We start from the raw sequence: 24,779 nt of genomic DNA, 5'->3' as shown, positions 1-24,779 counted from the left end.
ATCTATCTATCTATCTATCTATCTATCTATCTATCATCTGACAGAAAGAGTACAAGCTGGGGGAGCCGCAGGCAGAGGCAGAGGGAGAAGCAGGCTCCCACCCTGAGCAAGGAGCCCAACATGAGGCTTAATCCCAGGACCCCGGGATCATGACCTGAGCTGAAGGCAGATGCTCAACTGACTGAGCCATGCAGGAGCTCTGAAATGGTACTTCTGTGGGGACAACTCTTGGGGCAGCCAACCATTCACATTCCATTTTATGAAACTGGTCATCCCTGGAGTTATTTGACACAGCAGCAAAGGTTATGGGTACTGCTACAGACAGTATATATATTAGGGCATATATTAGGGCATTATATATTAGGGCCAAATTTCAGAAGGCCTCAAAGGCAGGTGGAGGAGTTGACATTGAACCGCATGCTGGGTACAAGGGTGGATTTGACAGTCAGGCAATCTAGGCTTGAATCTCTCTTGTTTCTGTGTGCACTTGACAATTTAGCCTCTCAATCTTCCAGCTTCTTCATCTCTAAAATGGGTGGGAGTGAGGACTGGCTAAAAATGTGTATTGGTTTGTAGAGGGTTTAAGATAGCACCCAACACATGGCAAAAGCAGACACCTAGGCAGATAAATTAACGTTCCAGCTGTGTGAAGTCACAGCTTCCATGCTCTAAGGATAAATTACCTTTCCAAATGAGCCACACATTGAACTATGCCTAAAAGGCAAGTCACCTTTTGAATAATCAGTGAGTCCTAACATTCCACCAGGCATGTATAACAAGAGGCCTTTTACTCATTCCATTCCACTGTTTTAAAGGACGGTGTGTGGTGCGTTTTGACAACTATGCTTTATTTTATTTATTTATTTTTTTGACAACTATGCTTTCTAGGCTTATTCTGCGGCAAGTGCTCTCCTGGGTTCTGTACGTTATTTTACTTTGTTTGATCAGCAAAGGCCTTGGGCTCCAGGCAACGTGATAATTTGAATTGCAAAGGCATGATTTAAGTGCCATGTTTCTTGGCAGAATTCGTGAGTCAGTTCTGCTTCTAAACCTTAGTTTCACTTCTAAAATCCCAAGGCTAATGGATATTAAAAAAATGAGAAGCCAGCAGGGGCAGCTTGTGATGGGTCTTACCCAAGTATAGTGGGAAAGCACCTTGCATGTTGCAGGGTTTGAAGCAAGGATGTTTATGAAATCCAAAATATGTTTTAAAACCATCTCTTGGCTACTTCTAGGAATGCATTCCATAAAATGGCTATGTAAAGCTCTCAGCATGGAAAATACTTCTAAATCTCGTATCCCCAGCCCAGGCTTACACTCTAAGCCAACTGTCTACTTCACACATCCTATTGGTGTTAAAAAGGCATATCTGACTTAACACAGGCAAAGACTTTTGAATATTCATCCATCCATTTCAGAAAATAGTCTATCTACACATTGGCTCAAGTTAAAAAAATTTAGGTGCCATCCTATGTTACCCTTTCCTTCATCACCCACATGCCATCCATCACCAAATGCTGCTAGCTCTCCAAATGAGGAACATCTCCATCACCCCCATCCCGGTGTGGTGCCACAACCATCCTCTGCAGACCTAACTGGCCTTCATCTCCTGATCCACTGGCCACGGAGTTATCTTTAAAAACCAAGTCTGATTATGTCCCTCTAAAATGCATTGTCTTCCCTTTGCTCTTTGGTGTAAATTTCTTACTCTGTGGGGCCCTGCATGATGGGCTCCCATCTCTTTTTCATCTACTCATTGCTTACCAGGCCCAGCCACAATGACATCATTTCTTTTCCAATCTTTGGGTCTCTGTGTCCCTGTGCTCCCTGCTTGGAATACCCACCCCCAGCTCTTGGCATGGCAGTAACTTCTCAATCTTTGGTTCAGAGAAGAGATCCTTGTTTGCTGTGACAAAAGTGGCCTCCCCTGGTTATTTATCGCCCTTTTACTTTCTCTGATATGCTTATCACAATCCAATATTTTGTTTACTTGTTGTAGCAGGTAGACCGTGGTAGGGGAAGCCCATGATTCTGACCTCTAGTATACATGCCTTTGTGTGATCCCTCCTCTCAAGTGTGGCTAAGACCTGTGATTGCTTCTAACCCACAGAATATGGTGGAAGTGACAAGATATATGGGATTACATATACATGATTATACTACATAAGAAAGTAATGTCTGCCTTGCTAAGAGAATTTCTCTCTCGGTGGCTTTAAAGATGCAAGCTGCCAAATGTGGGGTGCCACAAAGCCTACAAGGAACTGGATGCTACCAATGACCATGTGGGCTTGGATGTGAATCCCTCCCCAGTTGAGCCTCAAATGAAAACCCAGCCCCAGCAATACGGCACTTGTAGTCTTGAAAGAACCCAACTAAGCCAGGACTCATCACACACTGAAAATGTGACATAACATATGTTAAGTCTATAGTTTGTGGTAAACTGTTATACAGCAACAGTTAATAGACTTCTTAAGTGATTCTTGTGTTAGAAAATAAACTTCAAGAGGCCAGGGACCTTTTCATTTTTTTATTACTACCCAGCTGGGAGGTAGCATATACAGATGAGAGCAAACATTTACATGAAGAAAAGAAATATTTAATAAATACCAAGTATTAATACTCCATAGACTGGCAGGAACAGGCAGTTCTTGTTCTTTAAGAGGTAAAGCCACCTTTAGGGACAGGCATGGCCTTCATGGGACTTAGAAGTTTCCAGATTAAAGCCTTTATGTCCTACTGATGCAAGTAGCAGGCTTTTATTTTGTCTGCTCAAATATTTCCTCTCCTTCTCATATTCCTTTGGGAGTATGCACCCCACCCCACGTGAAACCAATGGGGTTGACCTATAACATCCCCTAGTTACTAAAGCATTTACTTATGGCCCATCCCTGTTCAATCAGCATAGTCTACCCTCCTGGTCACTGATTGGGTCAGGGTTGTTCACATGACCCAAGTCTGTGCAATCAGTGCCAAAGTCAGAACATCTGCAGGTGCTGGTGGGTGAGGCAGCTTCCTCATCACTGCAGATGCAGAGTACTAACCATGGGACTGACATAAAGCCAGAGCTACTGGGGCCTCCGCATATGCAGGACCTGCCTGGAAAAACAGCTCACACGAAGAAAGCAATGCTGAGGGATGAAGGGAGAGAGATGCCTCAAGATGCCACTTGAGTCTCTGGATCCAGCAGTGCCTGAAAATCTACACCCTGGCTTTTTAATTGAGTGAAATGAACTCCCCTCTTCTGCTCCCTTCCCCCCTTTTTAAAGCCACTTTAGGTGGAGTGTCTTATCATCAGCCCTATTACCTCGGATCTGCCATGAAATCAACAGAGAAGGAAACAGTGGGTCTGATGTCTCGGGGGTGAAGAAAAAAAAAAGCTCATCTAATAAATATTTAATAAAATGCCGCAGACCACTGAAGTAGAAATCCTACTGGATTTTAAAAGCTTGTGTAGTCCTTTAGCATTTTCATTGGACTTTTTATAGAAATGGCTTAAGCTAAGTTCTCTAAACAATACAAAAACTATCAAGTGCAAATTTTTAAGAGTAACAGCACTTAACAGTACTCAACATAGAAACTGTATCTTTAGACTTTTTCAAAAGTGCCCTTGGCTAAAGTTAACTTTGGACTCTGTTTTTTAACCTTGTCTGAGAGGGCATTATTGCCAAATATTGCTGGTTTTTCTGATAAAAAGCTAATAAGGCAGAAGAGATTGCTCTGTTTTGGATTACTTTTCCCCACTTTGCTTCAAATAAGTGAAAAATAAACAGCCCCTCTCCTTTCTGAAGGAAAGAAAAAAAAGAAAAGAAATCCACAGTTACCCCCAAAGTTGGTGCTTGGACACAAGATCTGAGCCTCCAGGGTCAAGCAACCAGGCTGCAGGGGCTCACAACTGGGCCAAGGTCAAGTCTGCACATGGAGGAGGAGTGAAAGGCAGGAAGAACTGCTGAGCCACTGCAGTTCTCAATTAATTCTCATGTGAGGGAAGGCCAGCCAACAGAACCCCAGGACTCATGCAAGCGCAATGAGCTCCCCAAATTGCCCCCCTCCCCCCAAGGATCCTATGCATAAATGAAGAAGTTAGAGGACGCTTCTGAGGAGTGCTTAACCACCTCCCGCCCCCTTCTGAGTCATAATCCCAAGGGCTGAGTATGATCCACAGCCTTCGAGAGGTGCTTGGAAAAAGCTCTGGCTCCGCTGGGCTGGTCATTCCTGGTAGAGCCCCTCTAAGTCTGCGGACTTCATAGCCAGCTGACAGTTGCCACTGGAGTTTTGTTGTATCAAAAGTCTGTTTGGTAACAAGAAGAAATGGTTAGCTCTAGGGCCTCTTTAAAGAGCTTTAATGTTGAGAGTGCACAAAGCTGAATATATGACATTCTTCGTTGGTTTATTTTTAGCTGCTTCTTGCAACCACATCAGATTTAAGGCCACAACTATTTTACAGATGAGGAAACTGAGGGCACAAGAGGCTAAAATAACTGAGTTAGGAATAGGGATTATGGCCCCTTTCCCCATTCTAATTTTGATAATGTATTTTCTCTGTCTGCTATGTCCTCACCACAATCCAGTGATTGTTGGAGTGACCCTATTTTACCAGTGAAGGAAAACTGAGAGCTGAGAAGTTAAGCAACTTTTTCAAGATCACACAGCTAAAAAATGGTAGAGCTGGGATTCAGACCCTTATCTTCTGATTCCAATTAACTGTTTCATGATATCTTCAAAAAAAGGGAGGTGGGGGGGAAAAAGGAAGAAATATTGGTCTTTTTTAGTGTCTGTGATGGTGCGTTTCTGAAGAATGTAAGAAGGTACATAGCATTATTGATATTAACTGGATCTGTGGGTTATCTTTTAATTTCAATTATCTTTGCCAACAATGACACCCCACTGTGTAAAACTATGGCATACACCAGAGTTTGGCTGACCAATGAACATTCCCAAGGTCCTTCTTGCAGGTTTATATGGGAGCTGAGAAAACAGGGCACTGTACCTTCCAGCCTCCCTGACAAGTTAGAGTGGCCAAGTGACACAATTCTAGCCAAGGAAGTCAGCCAGCGGAGGATAGAGAGAGGTCCCAGAAAAAATTTCACTTACTTGATAAAAAGGGTCAGATTCAAGTGGTAAGGGAAAACTCATTTTTTTCCCCCTTCATCTGCCTTGAATGTAGCTGAGTGTAGCCAGAGCCACAGCAGCTTTCTTGTGGCCATGAGGCCACAGGGCTGAGGATGGCAACACCAAAAGACACACAGTGCCCGGTATATAGACGACAGCATGCAATTAGTCAATTTTCATAAGTCAGAATATCTTACAGTTTTATTTACTTTTCTCTTTTTCGTTTTAGTTGCATTATCTTTTAAGGACAAAACCCCATTTGCATCATGGAATAAAGTGTTTAGTTCCTCTTTTCTCCCCCTATGCTTTGGATTGTTTAACAAGATTTCTGGAGTTTAAGAATTCACGAGTGCAAGGGTTTTCAGGTGACAACTATTTTCATAATAATATAACATACTTTGCCATCCACACATTTGTGACCTGGGTCTTCAAAACCCAGCTGACATCTATTGAGGCAGACATTAAAGATATCTGTGAAATGTAAAGCAATGCCACTCATTTTATTTTGTATTGGATTTTATAGTTACATTTCATAAAGATGTTATTTCTATCAAAAACTTGGGAAGACTCAGTAATTTTAAGAAGATAAAATGGGGGGGAAAGAAGGAAAAAAAGAAGATAAAATGGGTCCAGAGAACAAAAAGCTTCAGAACCACAGCCTTAGTGAAAACAATGGGTCCAGCTGCTTTGGTTGGGAGGAGGAAAGGAGTATAAGGAGATCGAGGACAAATCTTAGACATCTTTTTAATATCTTCATTGACAAATAGGTGGTATTCAGATTTTGTTAGTCTCTGTGGGATAGCAGAGCAGGATTCAGAGGCAGGGAGAGATTTTGGCTTAGGAGCATCAGTTTTAATAAGCAAAATTAATAAGCAAAATTTAGGCCAATATTTCTCCTTTTAGCTCCTTTAAGACATATTGTTCAAAACAATTTATAAGAAGCTGAATGTAACTCCACATATATCAACTAGGCAATCCTATGACAACTAGCCCTGACCTATTTTAAATTATAAGCACTTCACATTTTACTTTCTAACACGAGTAACAGGATAACATTTTGGTAAGAAGTTCAAGAGCTACTCTCTAGAAAAACAAAATTCAGGATATTGGTTCTTTTAGAGCAAGGATTGGCAAATTCCTTGGGCCAAATCCAGCCTGCTGTCTGTTGTTGTAAATAATTGGAACACATCCATGCTCACTTGTTTTCTTATTATCTATGTTGCTTTTTGGCTACAGCAGCAGGGTTGAGGATTTGCAATATAGATCACATGGCCCACAAAGTCTAAAATATTTATCATCTGGCCCCTTACAGAAATTATCTGCTGACTCCTATTTTGGAGTCATTTGGTACCTTGGTTAAGACACTTTGGAGTTCACTGACCTCCGTGTACGTCCTTTCTTTGCCACATTTTGCTTTGGGACTTGGTTTCATTTCCCTTGTCACAGAATGGAGCTAGGACCTGCCTCATAGGGTGGTTGTGAGGATTACATGAGCTAAAGGCCTGGAAAATGCATTAACAGAGTGCCTGGCACAGAACAAGTACTTGATGGGTTTTAGCCACTATCATCAATTAAGCAAGAGCCTAAAGGAAGCATAATGGAGTCACATTCCACTTGAGACTTAGATTCTAAATTCGACAAAGAGAAAAAGATAAAAATCAAGCATTTAAAAAAATCATCTCTAAAAATCCCTTAGGAGGGCGGCTCATTATAGACAAACACATGGTCTTAAAGTAATTCTGACACAGCTGGTTTTCCCTCCAGCATTTAAACAGATCACTGTTCCTTCAGCTGAGGCTCCAGCCAAAGTGTAGCTGGCATTTAGGAACCATATTGTAGAACAAAATCCATACCGTCAAACGGTATGGATTCACACTCAGTATGGTGAGACACACCCTGAAGAGCAAAGATGATGGAAACAGACCTTGGTAAATAGCAGGTTCATGGGCCCCTGTATCATCTGGAGATGCGTGCATGTGGAGTAGAATGGTAGCTCATTATTCTTGTTGCCTCCCCACAAAAAACATTGTATTTTGAATCTGTGTAAATGTAACATCATTGCCATGACAACAAAATGAGTAATTGGGTGTGGTGGATGATGACAGCAATTTTGTTTGAAACTCCATTGTAAATTCTCATTTGATACCTGATGTGTGTGGGAAACGATAAGGAACACCTGCCTCTCACAATTTTACTTCTAGACATCCAACTAGCATTAGGGTAATATTAGTGAAAATCCTCCAAATGGTAAAAATTAAATTACTGAATTAACATGTATTTACCTGGAAGGAAACCAGTAGTTGACAAGGCTGGAGACCACAATGTAGGACACTATGATTGTCCCTGACATGACGAGTGATACAAAGCTCAAACCACAGAGGACACACAGCAGTGAGAGGCCGCCCACAGAGATGACCAGTCCTAGAGGAGAGCATAGTTACAGGAAGCATTCAGCTAAAACAAGTTGAAAGCTGCCAGACCCCAGGCCACTGTGTTTGTGACACTTAATTCAGATTTCTTAAGTGAGATTTCCCATAAATATCCAAATTTCCAGCATCACTTAAAAAGGAGGTAATCTAACCACCCGAGTGGGCCTCACTGCAAGGCAAACATCCTCTTGCCTTGGGAGGGGTCAAATAGCTCAGAACTCCATCCTTTTGGCTACAGTGATATAATTTCAGGGATAAACCCTAAAAGGAAGTAAACCAGAGAATATAAATGCTGCTTTTTTTACAAAGATTTACAAAATCATGGGCCAGTGTTTTTCAAAGTGTGGCTGACAACCACTGTTATCAGAATCAGATGCCTCTGGAAGGCTTGTGAGAAAACTGATTTCTGGACCCCACTCCAGAACTACTCATTAACAATCTCTGAATGAGGCCTAAAAGTCTGCATTTTCAAAAAACAAGACTTATGCACACTCAAGTTCCAGGCTTCTGTTCTAAAGGCTGTGTATGTTAGAAAAATCTTTCCTTCCCCAAAGGAAACAGAAATTGTTCCATGTCTTTAAATCCTGTCCTCTGTAAAGCTTTGCATGACACCACCAAAAGTGGCTCCCTTCTTCTAAATTTACTTTTGCTATATTACTCATTCATTCCTCCACCCATTCTTATATCCATCCATCTCCATCAATATTTACTCAACAGCTACTCTGCCTAGCTGTATTCTGCTCATCTGCCTAGGATGCCTACCAACTCCTTCAGTGATAAATTGCCTTATCCATAGGGATTTGCCTATCCCCTGGGGAAGGAAGCAACTCTGGGTGCTCTTAGCTCTAGAAAGCCATAGGATAAACCAGAGCTGACTGCCTGACCCAATGGCAACCAGCTCTATGGCCAGCATCCTGTAGTTTGTAATCTGATATGAAAAGGTAAACTGGGATGCCTGGATGGCTCAGTGCTTGAGTGTCTGCCTCTGGCTCAGGTCATGATCCCAGAGTCCTGGGATCGAGTCCCACATCTGGCTTCCAACAGGGAGCCTGCTTCTCTCTCTGCCTGTGTCTCTGCCTCTGTGTGTCTCTCATGAATTAATAAAATCTTTTTTAAAAAAAAAAAAGGTAAACTAATCCAATCAGATCTGCCTTCTCAGTAATTTTATCTTAGCAACAAAGGGAGAAGGTGATAGTTGGCAGTGTGACTTCAGGAGGAAAGGTGGAGAAGGAGGAACACTAGTACTTAGCCAGGCACCTGGCATGCAACAGGTGTTCAATAACGAGCTGTGGAATAATTGGATTCTGTTACCATTCATGCAGAAGCCACTCTGTGCCCATATTTTATGGGGCTCTAAGTTTCAATCCTTACAACAACCTTTTGAGACAGTATTATTATTTCCCCAGTTTACATATGAGGAGCTTACAGCTCAGAGAGGGTAAATAACTTGTCCAAAACCACATTGGTGGAGATTTTAATGTGGACTCCACAAAGTCCATCTTTTAACTATTCTGACAATCTGCCTTGGTCACTGTGATCTTTTCAAGAACAGGTGCATTTGATAAGAGTGGCAGGTACTCAATAAATACTGTGCTCCCAACTGAATCATTTTCCAAGGGAGTGAAGATGAGCAGGATACCTTCCAGTAAAATGACCCCCACGAAAGCAGCCAGGGAGGTAAGCACCACGATGAGGAGGAAGAACCCAACAGGAACGGCTGACATGGCAACAAACACCAGCACACTGAGGGCCAGAAAAGGATGCTTGTCCAGGTATTGACCCACCAGAGACTTCATAAAGGCAACCACCTGTAGGCAAAAAAGAACCAGCCAGGATTGAATGTCATATCCGAAACGCCAGGTTGATGGATCCACTTGAGCTGCAGTATAACCAGAGGCTGTCAAGTTGGATGGCTTGTAAGAAACATAACAAGTCAACACTAACAATCCTCCCAAGACATGAGTCACCCTGACAATAATGTAAGGCAGCTGTAGACAGGTGGCAAATTTGAAGGTCCCACCCAACCTCAAGTTTTTGACAGGAGGAAAGACCTGGTCATGGCTCTACAACTTAACACACACCTCCTCAAGAGACCCTCAGCATGTGTGTGCATGGATGTAATGTACACAATTTATCTCCTACTTCACAACTGAGGTTTCATACTTGAGGCCACTGAGGCACAGAGATGTTAAGTCTGAGCTACTTGGCATCACCCGGGAGCTTGTTAGAACTACAGTAGCTCAAGCCCTGCCCCAGACCTGCTAAATCAGATGCTGGTTTTTAATGAGATTCCCAGGTGACTTGGACATGCATTAAAGTCTGAGAGGCAATGGGACTTCCCTAGAGTCACAGTTTCCAAGTGGCAAAATCTAGGCATTTGAAGCTGAATCTTTTCACTCTAAATGTCAAATGCTTGCAATTGCTGCCACCTTGTCAGGAAAAAATGCTTTTATGTCACCATGGATACCACAGTCAGGCCATAGCTCCAGGACTACTGTCAGCTTATGCTATGTTAATCAACAAGCTATCCTCACTCATCAGGCAAAAGAGTTTCTGGATCTGGCTCAGTGGGGGAGGGCTGCTTTAATGCAGAGCTGGCCCTAGAAATTCCAGGAGGATGGGCTTCCCCCTCTCATTAAGCCCCATTCTCTCTTGCCTCACTACTGACATGTTAGTTCCCTTTAAAGTTTCCATCAATACAGAACTTTTCCTCATCAAAACCTTCCCAGGTCTCATTCCTTAAGGCCTTATAGGCCAGCAGCTGAAATGAAGAGGAAAATCAAGCTACAGTGATCATAGGAACAGCTAGATAAAATAGGTGCCTCCTCATGACTCCAGTGGTGGGAATCTGTGGACAAGCAGGAAGACAGGAGGGTTTTGTAGTTCAAGATGATGGTGATCAAAGTGCAGGGTTCATATTGCTTAACCAGAAAGGGCTGTCTATTTCAAGAAAACCTGCCATTGGTTCTAGGGTTTCAGGGTTGCCTCCTTAGGAGAATCTCTAGGCATGACCAAGTTCACTTCCAGTCAGGCCACAAAACATGCCACAATGCCCACTGGCTATACTGACTCTAGCTACTCCTATTGGAGAAAAGCTACCAGACTTGGCTATTCAACTTCTCTAGCCAGAGATGACTATACTAGGAATGCCAAGCTCTGATAATCAGAACCCAGTAAGACTCTCCTGTTAAGGTAGTTAAAGATGAGAGAAGAGGGGTCACAGGAGTGGGGCTGGTCCCTGGAGCTATCTTGATTGCTGTCCAGCTCTAGTCCACGTGTTTTCTTAGTAAAACCACCCAGGCATCGTCTGAACTATTCTCTAGGATCCTTTGAATTAAGAGACCTAGTAACTGCAGAGGGGAGCAGATGAGGCTTGAACGCTAGAAGGCCAGACTTAGGAGTTTACACACAGACCATTCAGCACAGTAGCCCCTATGGCCACTGCACACCTGAAATGTCTAGTATGACTGGTGAACTACATTCTTAATTTGAATTTAAAAACTGATATATGTTGCAATCACTGGAATATTTTTAATTACATTTCAAATAAGGTATATTACTAATAAATTTTTCAAACATACAGTTTATCAAATCTGAATAGAGATCAAGTGCTTTCAGTGGAAACTTAGTATCAGAATTGAGACATGCACTAAGTGTATTAAAACATGTAAACTGGGCAGCCCCGGTGGCCCAGCGGTTTAGTGCCGCCTGCAGCCCAGGGCGTGATCCTGGAGACCCTGAATGAGTCCCACGTCGGGCTCTCTGCATGGAGCCTGCTTCTCCCTCTGCCTGTGTCTCTGCCTCTCTCTCTCTCTCTCTCTCTCTCTCTGCATCTCTATGAATAAATAAATAAAATCTTTAAAAAAAAAACATGTAAACTAACTAATCACTAATTTTTTATATTATTACAAGTTGAAATTGTATTATTTTAGATATACTGGGTTATATAAAATATATTACTAAAATTAATTTCACATCTCTTTAATGCTTTTTAATATGACTACTAGCAAATTTTAAATTCTATACAAGGGTTGCATAATATTTCCCTTGTAAAGCACTCGTTTAAACTTTATCTAGAAAAAAACAGGAAGCAAACTGCTGGCACTTGAACAGGACTATGATATAATCAAAGGGCCAATTTAAGAAATATGAACCCAGCAGTTATGTGCAAAAAGCAATTATGAGGATTTGCAGGAAGTCAGGCAGGAGACACTGATGGTGAAATGATGGTAATACAAAAGTGGAATGACAAAGGAAAAATCAATAGGACTTGGGGACAGTATGGCATGGGATCCAAAAGGAGAAAACCAAGACTGTACTTCTTCCAGACCCTAGGGAATCTATTTTTCTCTTAACCTGTTCTGAGTCTGGGCCCTACAATCAAAAAATAGAAAGTCATTCAGATATGCAGAGAGACCATTTAAGATGTAGTTAAGTCCAGCAATTATCTTCCCACAGGAAGGATGGCCCTGCTCAGGCCAGTCTGTCACAGAAGGGGAGGATATGATTCAGTCACACCTAATAACAGAGGACATTCATTAAACACTCAGGGGCCAAGCACTGTTTTAAATCATTTCAGTGTATTTCCTCATTTATTTCTCCCTTCAATGCTCAGAGGCAGATAACGAGGAACATTATTTAAATCCAGGGAATTAGAGCATAGCAATTAATTTCTCATTCTCATGGCAACAGGTAGGGATACAATGGGAGGATGGAAAGTGGGACAGCTTATTACTCAGTAACATGAACTGCAATTTTCCATTCCTATCCTGGAAATAGGCACAGGTCATCTGAACTGGGTTTTACAGGCAGGGTGCTGTGCTGAAGAACTCAGGAACACCAACCAGCCTGGGACAGGCTAGCACCATTAGGAGCCAGGCTCTGTGCTATAGCCTTCTTGAGCCACTTCTGAGATTATTCTCATAACAAACCAATGAGCCTGGCATTGCTTATTTTAGAGAAGGGGTGATAGAGATTCAATGTCCTAAGCAACTCCACCCAAGGTCAGACAAAGGCAATTTATTTTAAAATGCACAAGAGTATGGTAGGTTCCAAAGTAATGCAGCCAGTATTTAAGGACAGAAAGGCTCCATCTGAAACTATTCAGGAGACAAGGCAATTCCCTGGTATCAGAATGCAAAAGACCCTTGCTACCAGAAGAGAGAAGGATGGAGGCATCAGGATTATTTAAAATCACTGGTAATGATGGCAAGTCCAAAGTTTCCATATACTTTGAAATGTCTACCTCAGAATGTAGACATGAACATTAAATAAGACATGCCAAAGGCCTAACACATGCTTGGCATATAGAAAGCAATCAGGGTTAATCAATTTACCATCAATCTCTATTATTTGCAGGTTCTATATTTGCAAATTCACCTACTCACCAAAATTTGTGACCCCAAAATTCACATTTGTGGTGCTTTCGAGAATATGTATAGAGCATAGAAAAATTTAAGTCACCTGACACATGTTCCCAGCTGAGGTCAAACTAGGCAATGCTCTTATTTCAGCTCTTTAAACAACTGTCCTTCCAAGGTATATTTAGTACCACTTTTCCTCACATTTCATTTTTTTTTTATTGGTAATTTCACCATTTAAAATGCAAGAAGTGGGATCCCTGGGTGGCGCAGCGGTTTGGCGCCTGCCTTTGGCCCAGGGCGCGATCCTGGAGACCCGGGATCGAGTCCCACGTCGGGCTCCCGGTGCATGGAGCCTGCTTCTCCCTCTGCCTGTGTCTCTGCTCTCTCTCTCTCTCTCTCTCTCTCTCTCTCTCTCTCTGTAACTATCATAAATAAATAAAAATTTAAAAAAAAAATAAATAAAATAAAATAAAATGCAAGAAGTGGGACGCCTGGGTGGCTCCGCAGTTGGGTCCCTGCCTTCAACTCAGGTCATGATCCCAGGATCTGGGATTGAGTCCCGCATCGGGTTCATCAGGCTTAAGGACAGAGGAGCCTGCTTTTCCCTCTGCCTATGTCTCTGCCTTCCTCTCTCAGTCTGTGTCTCTCATGAATAAATAAATAAATCTTTAAAAAAAATTAAAAAATTAAATGCAAGAAGTACACTCTAGTGTTCTTAAGTGTAAGAAGGGTAGGGATCCACCTTAAGAGAAAATGTGTTAGATAAGCTTCATTCAGGCAAGAGCTATAGTGCTATTGGCCATGAGTTTAACATTAATGAACCAACAACATATACTAAATAAGTTGTCTTTAAGCATAAATGCACAAACAACAGTTTATATATTTATCAGTTGATGAAAATGTTGTGACTAGAAATTTGCCAGAATCTAATCTTATAGGTCCCCTAGGAGAAATTGCTCAGTAGTTGCTATTTTGTTGTTTGAGGTGACTTCATAGAACATAACTAACACATATAATAAGAACCAAATGCACATGTAGGATGAGTAGGAGGGCCTTTCTTACTAAGCTAACTTTTAATAACAAGAGTCTCAGCCTGTTGACTAGAAAGCTGCTTGGCCAATTTAAAAATAGCTTGCTAAATTCACAAAGAGGGCCAGAGGCATTTTGGGATGAGTCCAGGAAAGATCTCTATAGAGTATATTGCTCTAGACTGCAAAGTGGTGTCTTCAAATATACCCAAGGGGAACCGTGCTGTCTAATACAAAAAACAGATCACAAACCAGTTCATTTTGTTACATACACATATGTATTTTATGAGTATATTGTATAGGAAAAAACGTCTAGAGGGAAAACAGCAAAATGTTAATATTATCTCTGAGAGCTGTTATTTTCCCTGACAAAATGCTGAATGACTTATAGAAGAAAGAAAAAAATTCAAGAAAGCAGAATATACTATCTCAAGCCCCATTGCCACCAAATGGCTACTAAACACTTGAAAAGTGGCTAATTCAAATGGAAATGTTCTATTAAGTGTTAATAAAATACACACTAGGATTTTGAAGACTTACTACAAAAAAGAATGCAGAACATCTTCATACTATTTTCATTAATAACTTTTTATGATTACATATTAAAATATTTAGATATATAAATAAAATACATTATTAAAATTAATGTCACCCACTTTTTACATTTTAAATGTGGCTACTAGAAAATTTTTAAATTATCTATGTGGCTCATATCATACTTCTATTGGACACTAGGTTTCTCGGAGAAAACTGGACTCAAATCTTAAAGTAGGGGACGCCTGGGTGGCTCAGCAGTTGAGCAGACTAAATTAGACATGGCTCATTAAGACTTTCTTCCCTTCCTCCTCCATTCTTATTGCCTGGAATGTGAATATAATGGCTAATGCTTTAGCAGCCATCTTGGACAATGAGTTTGAAGATCACAATTTACACAAGGCAAAGTGGTGAATTACAGAGATTCCTGATCTACCTCCAAATTTCTTCTACTTCAGAGAGAATAACTTTCATGGTGTTTAAGCTGCTGTTATTTGGGGATTTTCCATTACACAGTCTGATTGTAAACTGACCTTTGAGTTATTCTGGATGGACTCTACCAGCAAAGACAGCTTCTTCTGCAGCTCCTGCAAGTCCTTTGAGGTACTCGGAGGATCCTCTTTTGCCATCCTGAAACCAATGCCCAGTCTCTTTAGAGATCAATTCTTCTACCAGTAAGCTGTCCCGGGCAGGGCACAGTTGAATCTCTCATGTCACCCAGTCTCTTGCTGTCACTGGTGAAACAAAAAGAATCTTGAACCATTAGTAATATTCACCTAGCTAGTTCAACAAAAGCTTCTACTATCCTCACACATTGATGGTAGGTGTGCAGGTGAAGGGTAGCTTGGCAATATCAGAATTTCTTTTTTTTTTAATAAATTAATTTTTATTGTTCAATTTACCAACATACAGAATAACACCCAGTGCTCATCCCGTCAAGTGTCCCCCTCAGTGCCCGTCACCCATTCACCCCCACCCCCCGCCCTCCTCCCCTTCCACCACCCCTAGTTTGTTTCCCCAGAGTTAGGAGTCTTTATGTTCTGTGTCCCTTTCTGAATATCAGAATTTTTAAGTGCACATACCTTCAACAATATATTTTTCAGTAATCTGAAGGAAATAATCAAATAGGTGTATCAAAACATACAAAAAGGATGTACAGTGCAATTCTATGTGTAATATATAATAAACAGCAAAACACTGGAAAGAAGCTGTGTATCAGTAGGAAATTGGTTAAATAATAAGTTCATAAAATGTAGTATTACATAGTTGTTGAAATGATAATGTGGACGTCTAGTTAGTGACATGAAAACACATTCATAAGTGAAAAAAATTTTTAAGATATCCTATATTGTTACATAAATATATGTATTTTATGTCTATATTCCATAGTAAAATAAAAGACCTAGAAGGATATAGATCATATAATACCTAAATGTTAATGGTATTATCTCTGGGGGCTTATTTTTTCAGTCTGACAAACTGCTACAAAGAATATAGAAGCAAGAAAGCTGAATACACTATTTCAAGCCCCTCACTGCCTTCCCCCCCACCCAAAACCTTTAACAGTGATGGTGGTCAACTTCTTTATTGACTACCCACACTAAACAGGTTGGCTTCCAACCTTATAGCACCATAAATCATTCTCTGTTGACTTGTTAAGTGTCCTCTTAACAGGAGAGGTGTCTCAAGGGCAGACCTGGCCACAATTATACACTGTGACTCAACAGCCTTTAATTTCCAGGACTGTCCTAAGTCATGTGACTATAAAACCAATTTGTTTAAGATCTTTTTCAACCCTTGTTGGATTTTAAATATCAACAAATATATCATTCTCATTTTTTATTTCCCAGAACTGTAGGGCTAGACACAATTTCACCCTTATAAATGACCTCCTTACTACTGATAGTAAAAAGAAAAAAAAGGGATGCCTGGGTGGTTCAGAGGTTGAGAACCTGCCTTCAGCCAAGCAAGTGATCCTGGAGTTCCAGGATCGAGTCCCATACCAGGCTCCCTGCATGGAGCCTGCTTCTGCCCCCTCTGCCTGTGTCTCTGCCTCTGTCTCTCATGAATAAATAAAATCTTAAAAAAAAAAAAAAAAGAGCCTCAAGGATTCTGTTATAGTGATCAAAATTAACTAAGTGATGCTGACACCTGTTTACCATATTGACTTATACCACACAGTAATTATGTGAGTTAAGGGGAGAAAGTTACTTTACCAATACCTAGAGGGTCTAAAATGCAACTTAAAGCACGTTTTCGTCACTCCAGCTAGAGAGCCTTTCCTACAGCTCCGTTTGTGAAACCGGAAACCTTTGGATCTTTGAAGATCCAACTGGCACACATCTCGTATTTGGGATGTTCCCAGGACTCAGCTCTCCTACTCTCATCTCTGCAGCAGACAGAAACAAGCCCAGCTCCCATTACCGGTCTCCAGAGGTCTAGGGAACCCAAGGGCCACCCAGACCGGTTTGGGGAGTCCGATGGTAACGAGCATGGGTAGAATGTCATGGGCCACAGCCATCAAATACATCCACCTGGCTTCCAATCCCCAGCCACTCACTCTACAGAGGGAACCCAGGCACTGAGAAGTCTCTGGAGCGGAGGGCAACCTGGGATCCCCAGCGCAGCTCACAAGTTCCTTGCCTTCTCCCGGGCCCTCCAGGCTGACCCAAAAGACCACTGGCCAATCCGCCCCGCGGCTCTTGCATTCCAGCCCCTCCCAGAGCTAACGGCCAACCCCAGCGTTTCAACTGGAAGGGAGAGGGGGTGCATCTCCGGTTGGGGGAAAGGAAAGCTGGGCGCCTCGGGCCGCCCCCTCCCCATCTGCTTACAGTGGGTCAGACTTCGAAGACGCTAGGTGGAGCAGGCGCCCAGCTTCTAGGGATCCTTGCGCAGAGGGGAAGAGAAAGGAAGGCAGGTGCAGAGGGGGAGGGCCCGCACTCGAGAGAGCACAGAGGCTAAGTAAGGGGGGTTCACGGGGGAGTGGAGTACCCGGTCATTAATTTGGGGGAGAAGAATCCACCTTTGTTACCTGGAGAGCCCCTCTCTGCGGTGTCGGTAGAGAAGAGAGACCTGCGGGAAGGAGGGCACCCATATTCATGAATCTCGGGGAGAGGGTTTGGAGACTCCCCCGCCAGGTTTCCCAAGAAGGGACAAGGTCTCGGGGGGTGGGGTGGGATGGCGCTGGCAACCCTTTTACCAAATCTAGTGGTGGGTGTGAAGAAGTGCGTGTGTTCCCAGCCCGTCTTGGGGGCTCCGAGGGGTGAGACATTCCTTTTCACTAAACTGCGGACAGCGCAGGAGACCCTCTCAACCCATGCCCCTGAGCCGCTTCGTATGCCCCTCCCCGCGAGGTGACCTAGCCAGCCCGGGCACGTTGCACCCTAGCATCCGAGATGCCAGTCTCACCGGTCCTGGCGGCCGCGCTGTCCAGCCAGGGTCTGCAGGCGGAGGCACAGAAGCAGGGTGGGGGGAGGAGGAAGAGGAGCAGGGAGAGACGTTAGAGGGAGGAACTCTAGCGCGCACAGGCGGGAGCTGGCGCCTGTTTCCTGCCCTACCGAGGCCGCCGCCGTCCTCCGCCCTCGCCCCGCCCCCTCACGTCCCTCGCCCCGCCCCCTCCACCGCCCGGACCCCGCCCCCTCCGACGCTCTCACCCTTCGGCCGCTCTCGCCCCGCCCCTCCCCCCGCCCCTCAGGGCTCGGCTCTCCCCGCCCACCTCCAGAGGAAGCCCGCGAAGCTTCCGCGAGGCCTCCGGCCGCGAGCTCCACACAGCGCGCTCTCCGCCTCAGCATTTTAGAACAAGCCTGACAGGCCCTCAGTAATTTACAGCTGAGGAAAATGAGGCCTGCCCTACACTCTCGGCTTGAAGGGAGCGTGCACAGGCCACCGCCGAGACAGGTGCACTTGGCTTCTGAGCACGGTTTGCACAGCGTCTTAGGGCGTCCCCTGCCTAAATACCTACACCTGAACCACCTCTCCTGGAAGCAATCCTGGAGGCCAGGACATCCAGCGATGAGGTACGGCCTGACTGGCAAGTTTTAGCTACTACGACTCACGCAGGTGCCACGAACCAGCGAGAGCCGTAAAGATGAGTTAGGTTATCATTTCCACGTTTTATAATTGAAAAAGTCTAAACCCAAGGCCCTTGGTTCCACGTCAGAGCCAGGCACATGTTCCCTGGCCCCAAATCCTGGCCCATAGAGCTGGGTTTCTCCAAGGGCAGCGCTATTGACATTTTGGGCAGGAAAATTTTGTATTGAGGGGGCATCCTTGTGCTGACTTTTTATCAGTGTCCCTGGCCTCGACCCACTAGATGCCAGTAGTAATCCCCTTCCTCCCAGTTGTGACAACCAAAAAAATATCCCCAAACATTGCCAAATATCCTGTGACGGGCACAGTTTCTGTTAAGAACCACTGCCATAGAGGTACTGGTAAAGACCAGGGTCTGAGGGAGGGGGCTCCGACAGTCCTGGGCTCTCATCTCAGGGCTGGCTCTTACCGTGTGACCTTGGGTGAGTGACCTCTCTGGGCCTGGGCTTCATCTGTAAAATGACAGGCCTGAGCTTTGGCCTGCTACTGCAGAGTTCTCAGGCCTTTTCCATCCAGGGACCTAGATGGACCTTCCTTTCCTCTGTGACCTGCGGCAATAGCAGCCTGGGAAACAGTCACAGGGTTTTAGTGAGGTCAGGTGCAAGAAGAGCTGTAAAGAAGTTAGTACCTATCTGGAGTATAGGAGGAACTCAAAAAGATTCGATGGTACAGTCTTCTACCAAATAATATCTCTAGAAATAAACAGGCTGGTGGGTAAAGAAATAAACGTGGGGGCAATAATGATAAAAAGAAGCTACAGGATCCCATCTAACTTCACAACAGCCAAGAAAAGGGCAGCTAATGGTGGAAATAGGACATGGACAGGTAAGTATCCCTAAATTCTTAAGTTTCAGGCAATCCTACGTGACTTCATGCACTTTGTTCTGCTGCAGTATGGTGGATGCCCCACCTAAGAAAATGTTGACTTTTTTTTTTTTTTTCCTTTAGAACAAAACATTACAACTGTCTGTCATTCCCTGGTGGGCATTGCTTTGAAAAGCTGAATTGGGGCCTTCCTTGGGATTTTTGTTCAAGGGTGCCATCTAGGGGTGCCTTTGTGAATCCTCTAATTTCCCTGACCACAGACCTCTGTCATTGTAGGGACAGCCAGATTTTGCTTTTTCCTTGTGTGTTGGCTGCCTTCTCCATATTATGTATTTCCGGATGGCTGGGATCTTAGCTGTCTCCATATCATTAGGACTTGGCTCATGACGACTATTGATGGGTCAGTAAAATAAAGCTATGTACAGCCTCTTCTATGCTCTTCAAAGCTAACTTACTCTGGCTGAGCCCGTTTCTGAGACCATTTCAGGTCTTAGAAAAGACCTGCAAGGGACACCTGGATGGCTCAGCAGCTGAGCATCTGCCTTTGGCTCTGGTCTTGATCCTGGTCCAGGAGTCAAGTCCCACATTGGGCTCCCTGCGAGAAGCCTGCTTCTCCCTCTGCCTGTCTCTGCCTCTGTGTGTCTCTCATGAATAAATAAATAAAAATCTAAAAAAAAAAAAAAAAAGAAAGAAAGAAAGAAAGAAAGACAGACAGACAGACCTGCCAGGGGGCTCTGAATAAGAAATGTGTGAAAATTTCCCAGCCACACATTTAAACCCTAAGCTGTTAATATTACAGAAATGGGAGCAACCCAGACTCTAGCTGACCTCTTCTCCCCAAATTGCCAGATTTAGCAAATAAAAATCCAGGACACTCAATTTAAAGTGGAGATAACTTTTTAATATAACTATGTCCCAAATAGTGAATACTTAAATTTAAAAAAATTGTTTGTTGTTTACCTGAAATTCTAATTTTACTGGGCATCCTGTGTTTTATCTGGCAACCCTGTGTACTTGGAGTTGAAGGATTGAAGGACTTGAAGCCTGCATCCGTCTTGGGAATTATCAAACAGAAAGTTAAGTCAGGTGATTCTGGTGCAGATAAGGTGGCCAGGGGTGGGAGTGGGGGGACATGTATTTTCATTCTCCTTAGTAGATATCTTGTTTACTTTCAGTCTTTCTTTAGACCATATGTAGATTTTTGGTTAAAGCTAGGGAACATATTCCATAGCCAGCCAGGTTGAAATCCCAACTTTGGCACTGACCGAGCCCAGTGACTGTGTCTGTTTCTTCAGCATAAAATTTGGGATAATAATTGTATTCATTTTCTGGGTTGTTGAGTAGATTTGGAAAGATGATGCTCATTAAGTGCTTAGCACAGTGCCAGCAGATAGTATAGCTCAATATGAAAGCCATAATCATTGTTTTGATGTTTTTGAACATAGGTAGACTCATAGTACACCATCTTTCAATGGAAGCATGTCTCCTATTCACCCACAGGGTCATGAAGCTCATTAGCATCCTACCAGTTCCTTTCTACTAATTCACTTTGTTGAATTACAGCTGCTGGGTTTTATGGGACATTAGGCTTCATGCCCCATTATAGGAGGTCTGGTAATAACCTCATTTCTGTCTAAACCAAAGTTTCAAACCCTGTCACTCATTCATTTATTCCAGATACTATTTGAAACTGTATTTATTGTGGCATCTAAATGTGGTTATCTGTCTGATTGGATAGAGGCCCCCAAATGTGGGGTGACTATCCTGTGGAAGCCAGTGGTACAGGCCTTGAAAGGATTCACTTGAGGCAGAAAAAAGGAGACAGAACTTGAGAGGTGGGCAGGACATCAAAATAGAGGCTGTCTGCAATGAAGCAGTGGGTGGGGGCTGTTTTTAAAGAGGGAAGGTGAGGAGGTATGGGGATGCACCGAATTCTACCTTTTTCAGTATCTGTGCCTGGTTGTAAGTAGCCCATTGGTCACTTAGGGCCTGTGGATATTTTGAGGTAGGTTACCTGATGGGCCTATGTGTACTCAGCCAGGGGGTCACTGTGAGCCCTGTCTACAGTCCATTGGTCAAGCATATTTGCCCAAAAGCAACCTCTACATATATGCCTGATGATAGAGAGTACAAATATAAGAGATGAGGAACCACAAAGTTATTTGAAAGTATGGAGAGCCCAAAGTTAAGGAAAAAGTAAGAAAAAGGAGAAATGGAAATACTTTGTGCTGTGCAGTGCTTATGGTAAGGATCTCAGAAGTGTTTGTGTTCTGAACAGGTCCTTTGTGGAAAGAGTACTGGACCCTGGGGATCATAAAGACAGGCTTCAACTTGTATCACTGCTTCTTATGAGTCACATCAACTTGAGAAAGTCATATATGTTTCTCAGTTTTCATTTTCTCATCCATAAAATGGGAACAACATGGGAGGTTTGGGGAAAATTGAATAAAAAAAACAGATATGCAAGCATGGCACCCCAAAAGAGCTCAATAAGTCTAACTTGGTTTTGACAGAACCTTTAAAAGTAACCAAGTGGGGCAACCCAGGTGGCTCAGCGGTTTGACACCGCCTTCAGCCCAAGGTGTGGTCCTGGAGACCGGGGATCGAGTCCCACGCCAGGCTCTCTGCATGGAATGGAGTCTGCTTCTCCCTCTGCCTGTGTCTGTGCCTCTTTCTCTGTCTCTCATGAATAAATAAATAAAATTTAAAAAAAAAAAAGAAAAGTAGCTGTTGTATTGCCATTAATGAAGAGAGAAATGTGGAGAGGTGGGTGGGGGGATGAGGCAACTAGGTGATGGGCAATAAGGAGAGCATGTGATATAGTGAGCACTGGGTGTTATATGCAACTCATGAATCACTGAACTCTATCTCTGAATTTAATAATACATTATATGTTAATTGATTTTAGATTTAAGGGCATCTGGGTGACTCAGTCGGTTAAGTGTCTAGTCTACCTTCAGCTCAAATCATAATCTGAGTCTGGGGATGGAGCCCCGTGTCAGGCTCCCTGCTTGGTGGGAGTCTGCTTCTCCCTTTCCCTCTGCCTCTACCCCTCTTGCTCTCTCTCTCTCTCTCTCTCTCTCACTATCACTCTCTCTTCTCTCTCTCTTTCAAATAAATAAAATCTTTTAAAATTTTTAATTTAAATTAAAAACATTTTTTAATAAAAATAAAAAATAAAATAAAAAGGACACTTAAAGAGATTTAGCAACTTGCTCAAGCCACAAGCTAATTAATGGGAAGGGTGGGATCAGAACCCAGCTGTGTCCAGCCCAAGAATTTAACCACCATGCTATTTGCATTTAGACTTTACCAAAGGCACCATCTTTTATTGCCACTCACCTCTACATTCCCGGATCACTGCTAAGCACCCTCTCATCTTCTCTTCTGTCATCAGCAATTTCTGCTGCTCAGCCAGGCCTCCAGCAAAGGAAGACACTAGCTGAGTCAAGCCCCGTCTTGTATCTTGTATCTGGGCGCAGCTGAGGCCCCTCCTTCCTTAGCAACAGACGCTGAAGCCTGGTTACAGGCCCCAGGGCTTGGAGCACGCAAGTACCTCCAATGTTAAAAAGAGCCCAAAGAGGAGGAGAAAGAAGAGTTTAGGCTGCTGGGGTATTGTTTAGTGGGGTGTTTCTTCCCTCTTCTCTGTATTAATATGTAACTCTGCTTCAGTTTTTCTTCTACAGTGAACTTCATGTGTTCCGGAAAAGTTCCAAGAAAGGAGCTGCTCATCGGAAGGGAAGAGTGGCCAGAGCAGGAGGTGCTGGAACCAGAGGAGAAAAGCCCAACAGAACCCCAAAACATACTTGAGCTTCCCTTCTTTCTTCTTCTATCAGAGAACTCCTTGGGGGGCTGAGGTCTATGACCTCAGAGTGGCAGCCTTGTGAACAGAGCTTTCAGAACGTTGAGAAAGTTCCATTTTCTGTGTCGTCCCCATCATTATGCTATAAAGAAGTGTGAACTTCAGAACCACTGGTAGGAGAGGATCATCCCCGAAGAAACTGAGAGCTTTTTATTTATTTTGTAATAGATCCAATTAGAATGGACAACATGAGTGACATGGGTTGCTCATCTCAGAAGGTAGGTGTGAATTTTAAGATGTACTATTTTTTTTAACCTATATTTTCAACATGTAGGGAATTGGGGAGTAGGCAAGAAGGGGATGTTTCTATCTTAGCCTAATTGCTGTAGACTTGACTGAGCAAGTGTGTTCACCACATTTTTATGTTTTTGCTTTGAAATATGCTTTTGGCTGAATTAGGCTTTTGAACATCTTAAGGTTTTGCTATGAAAATTTTAGAAATAGACACCTGTTGTTCCTTTCCCTTCCTTCCCAAGGCCATTAGATGATCTTTTCCATCCAAAAATTCCCAACACAGGGTGTACATCAGAATATCCTAGACAGTATCTTGAAAACATAGTTAGCCTCACTCCCAAAGGGTCTGATACAGAAGGGTTGGAGTGGGGTCCCCAAATCTATATTTTTAACTTAGAACAGAGTGATTCTGTTATAGCAGGTCCTCAGGTGAGGATTTAGCAATGGCCTCCAAGAAGGACGTGCAAACATCATGTGTAGTCGAAAATCAGCCCTCTGTAAAAGTAATAATTGTATCCACTCTAGGTGTCAAAATCTTGGTTTTAAAAGCCAAGATCCACTAGGTTGCCATATACTAAAGTGCCTAGAGGAGCATTTTAAATGGAAACTTTATGAAATTAAATTGGATTTGTTAGTAATGGCTGAATCCACCCTCTGAAGTGAAGACTCCCTGCAGTTTATCAGAGAAGACACATGTTAATAGTATTAACGAACCATTTTGCATACTGAATAGTTCTTACAAAAATCACTCTTTCCCCTTGAAGATGCCACAGAGAATTCTTAGCCAGATATGGTCAAGAAAAGTCTCTTTGTTCTGTTCTGGAATTGATTTCTGGATCTGCTGATCCTATGCCTATCCCATGTGTTCCTGACCCATGCCCGGAGATGTTCTCAGGTTATTTATGGTTCTGTGTATATAAGTCAGTCTGTGTCCATGAACTAGCTAAAATTTCATTTGTTCTTCAAAGGTTCTGCTTCTATCACGTTCTATAAAATTCTTAATGTTGGCTTTCTTGCAAAATGTTGTTTTGCTTTTCTTTATTTTCCCAAGAATTGCTTATCTCTTTGTATGATATTCAGCTGCCTCTGTATCTGCCCTTTGGATGACTATCTCTTCTTATGGAGGAGCATGAATTTAATTCAATCTGGCTCAAACTCAAAAAGGAATCTATGAGCTCAAATAACCAAGAAGTCCAGATTAAATCTATGAGCTCAAATAACCAAGAAGTCCAGATTAAATCTATGAGCTCAAATAACCAAGAAGTCCAGATTAAATCCAAACTCAAAAAGGAATCTATGAGCTCAA

General features: G+C 42.9%; 2 protein-coding genes across 5 annotated transcripts in view; one reads left to right on the top strand and one right to left on the bottom strand.

Annotated features, from left to right (window-relative positions):
- Positions 1–2,512: 2,512 nt before the first annotated feature.
- LDAF1 (lipid droplet assembly factor 1) lies at positions 2,513–18,025 on the bottom strand. 4 transcript variants are annotated; one of them, XM_055341233.1, is made up of 6 exons: positions 17,872–18,025; positions 17,455–17,535; positions 14,997–15,197; positions 9,178–9,346; positions 7,392–7,530; positions 2,513–4,288 (listed from the first exon to the last, which is right to left on the bottom strand). In XM_055341233.1, exons 3-6 carry the CDS (start codon positions 15,090–15,092, stop codon positions 4,207–4,209), a joined length of 486 nt encoding a protein of 161 aa, XP_055197208.1. In that variant the 5' UTR covers positions 15,093–15,197; positions 17,455–17,535; positions 17,872–18,025; the 3' UTR covers positions 2,513–4,206. The 4 variants fall into 4 exon arrangements, with proteins under 4 accessions (XP_055197208.1, XP_055197206.1, XP_055197204.1 ...); XM_055341231.1 differs by having other exon boundaries at positions 17,486–17,535; XM_055341229.1 differs by having other exon boundaries at positions 17,495–17,535.
- Positions 18,026–18,239: 214 nt separating this feature from the next.
- Positions 18,240–24,779, top strand: part of DNAH3 (dynein axonemal heavy chain 3) — a 172,201-nt gene continuing 165,661 nt past the window's right edge. The window contains 2 exon segments of the mRNA XM_055340043.1: positions 18,240–18,479; positions 23,050–23,457. Of these exon segments, the coding sequence (XP_055196018.1) occupies positions 23,419–23,457 (39 nt within the window). The 5' untranslated portion in view covers positions 18,240–18,479; positions 23,050–23,418.

The sequence above is a fragment of the Nyctereutes procyonoides genome, unplaced genomic scaffold (assembly GCF_905146905.1).
Source record: "Nyctereutes procyonoides isolate TBG_1078 unplaced genomic scaffold, NYPRO_anot_genome, whole genome shotgun sequence".
NCBI classification, from domain to species: Eukaryota; Metazoa; Chordata; class Mammalia; order Carnivora; family Canidae; genus Nyctereutes; species Nyctereutes procyonoides.
This window is presented reverse-complemented; position numbering and strand designations above follow the sequence as displayed.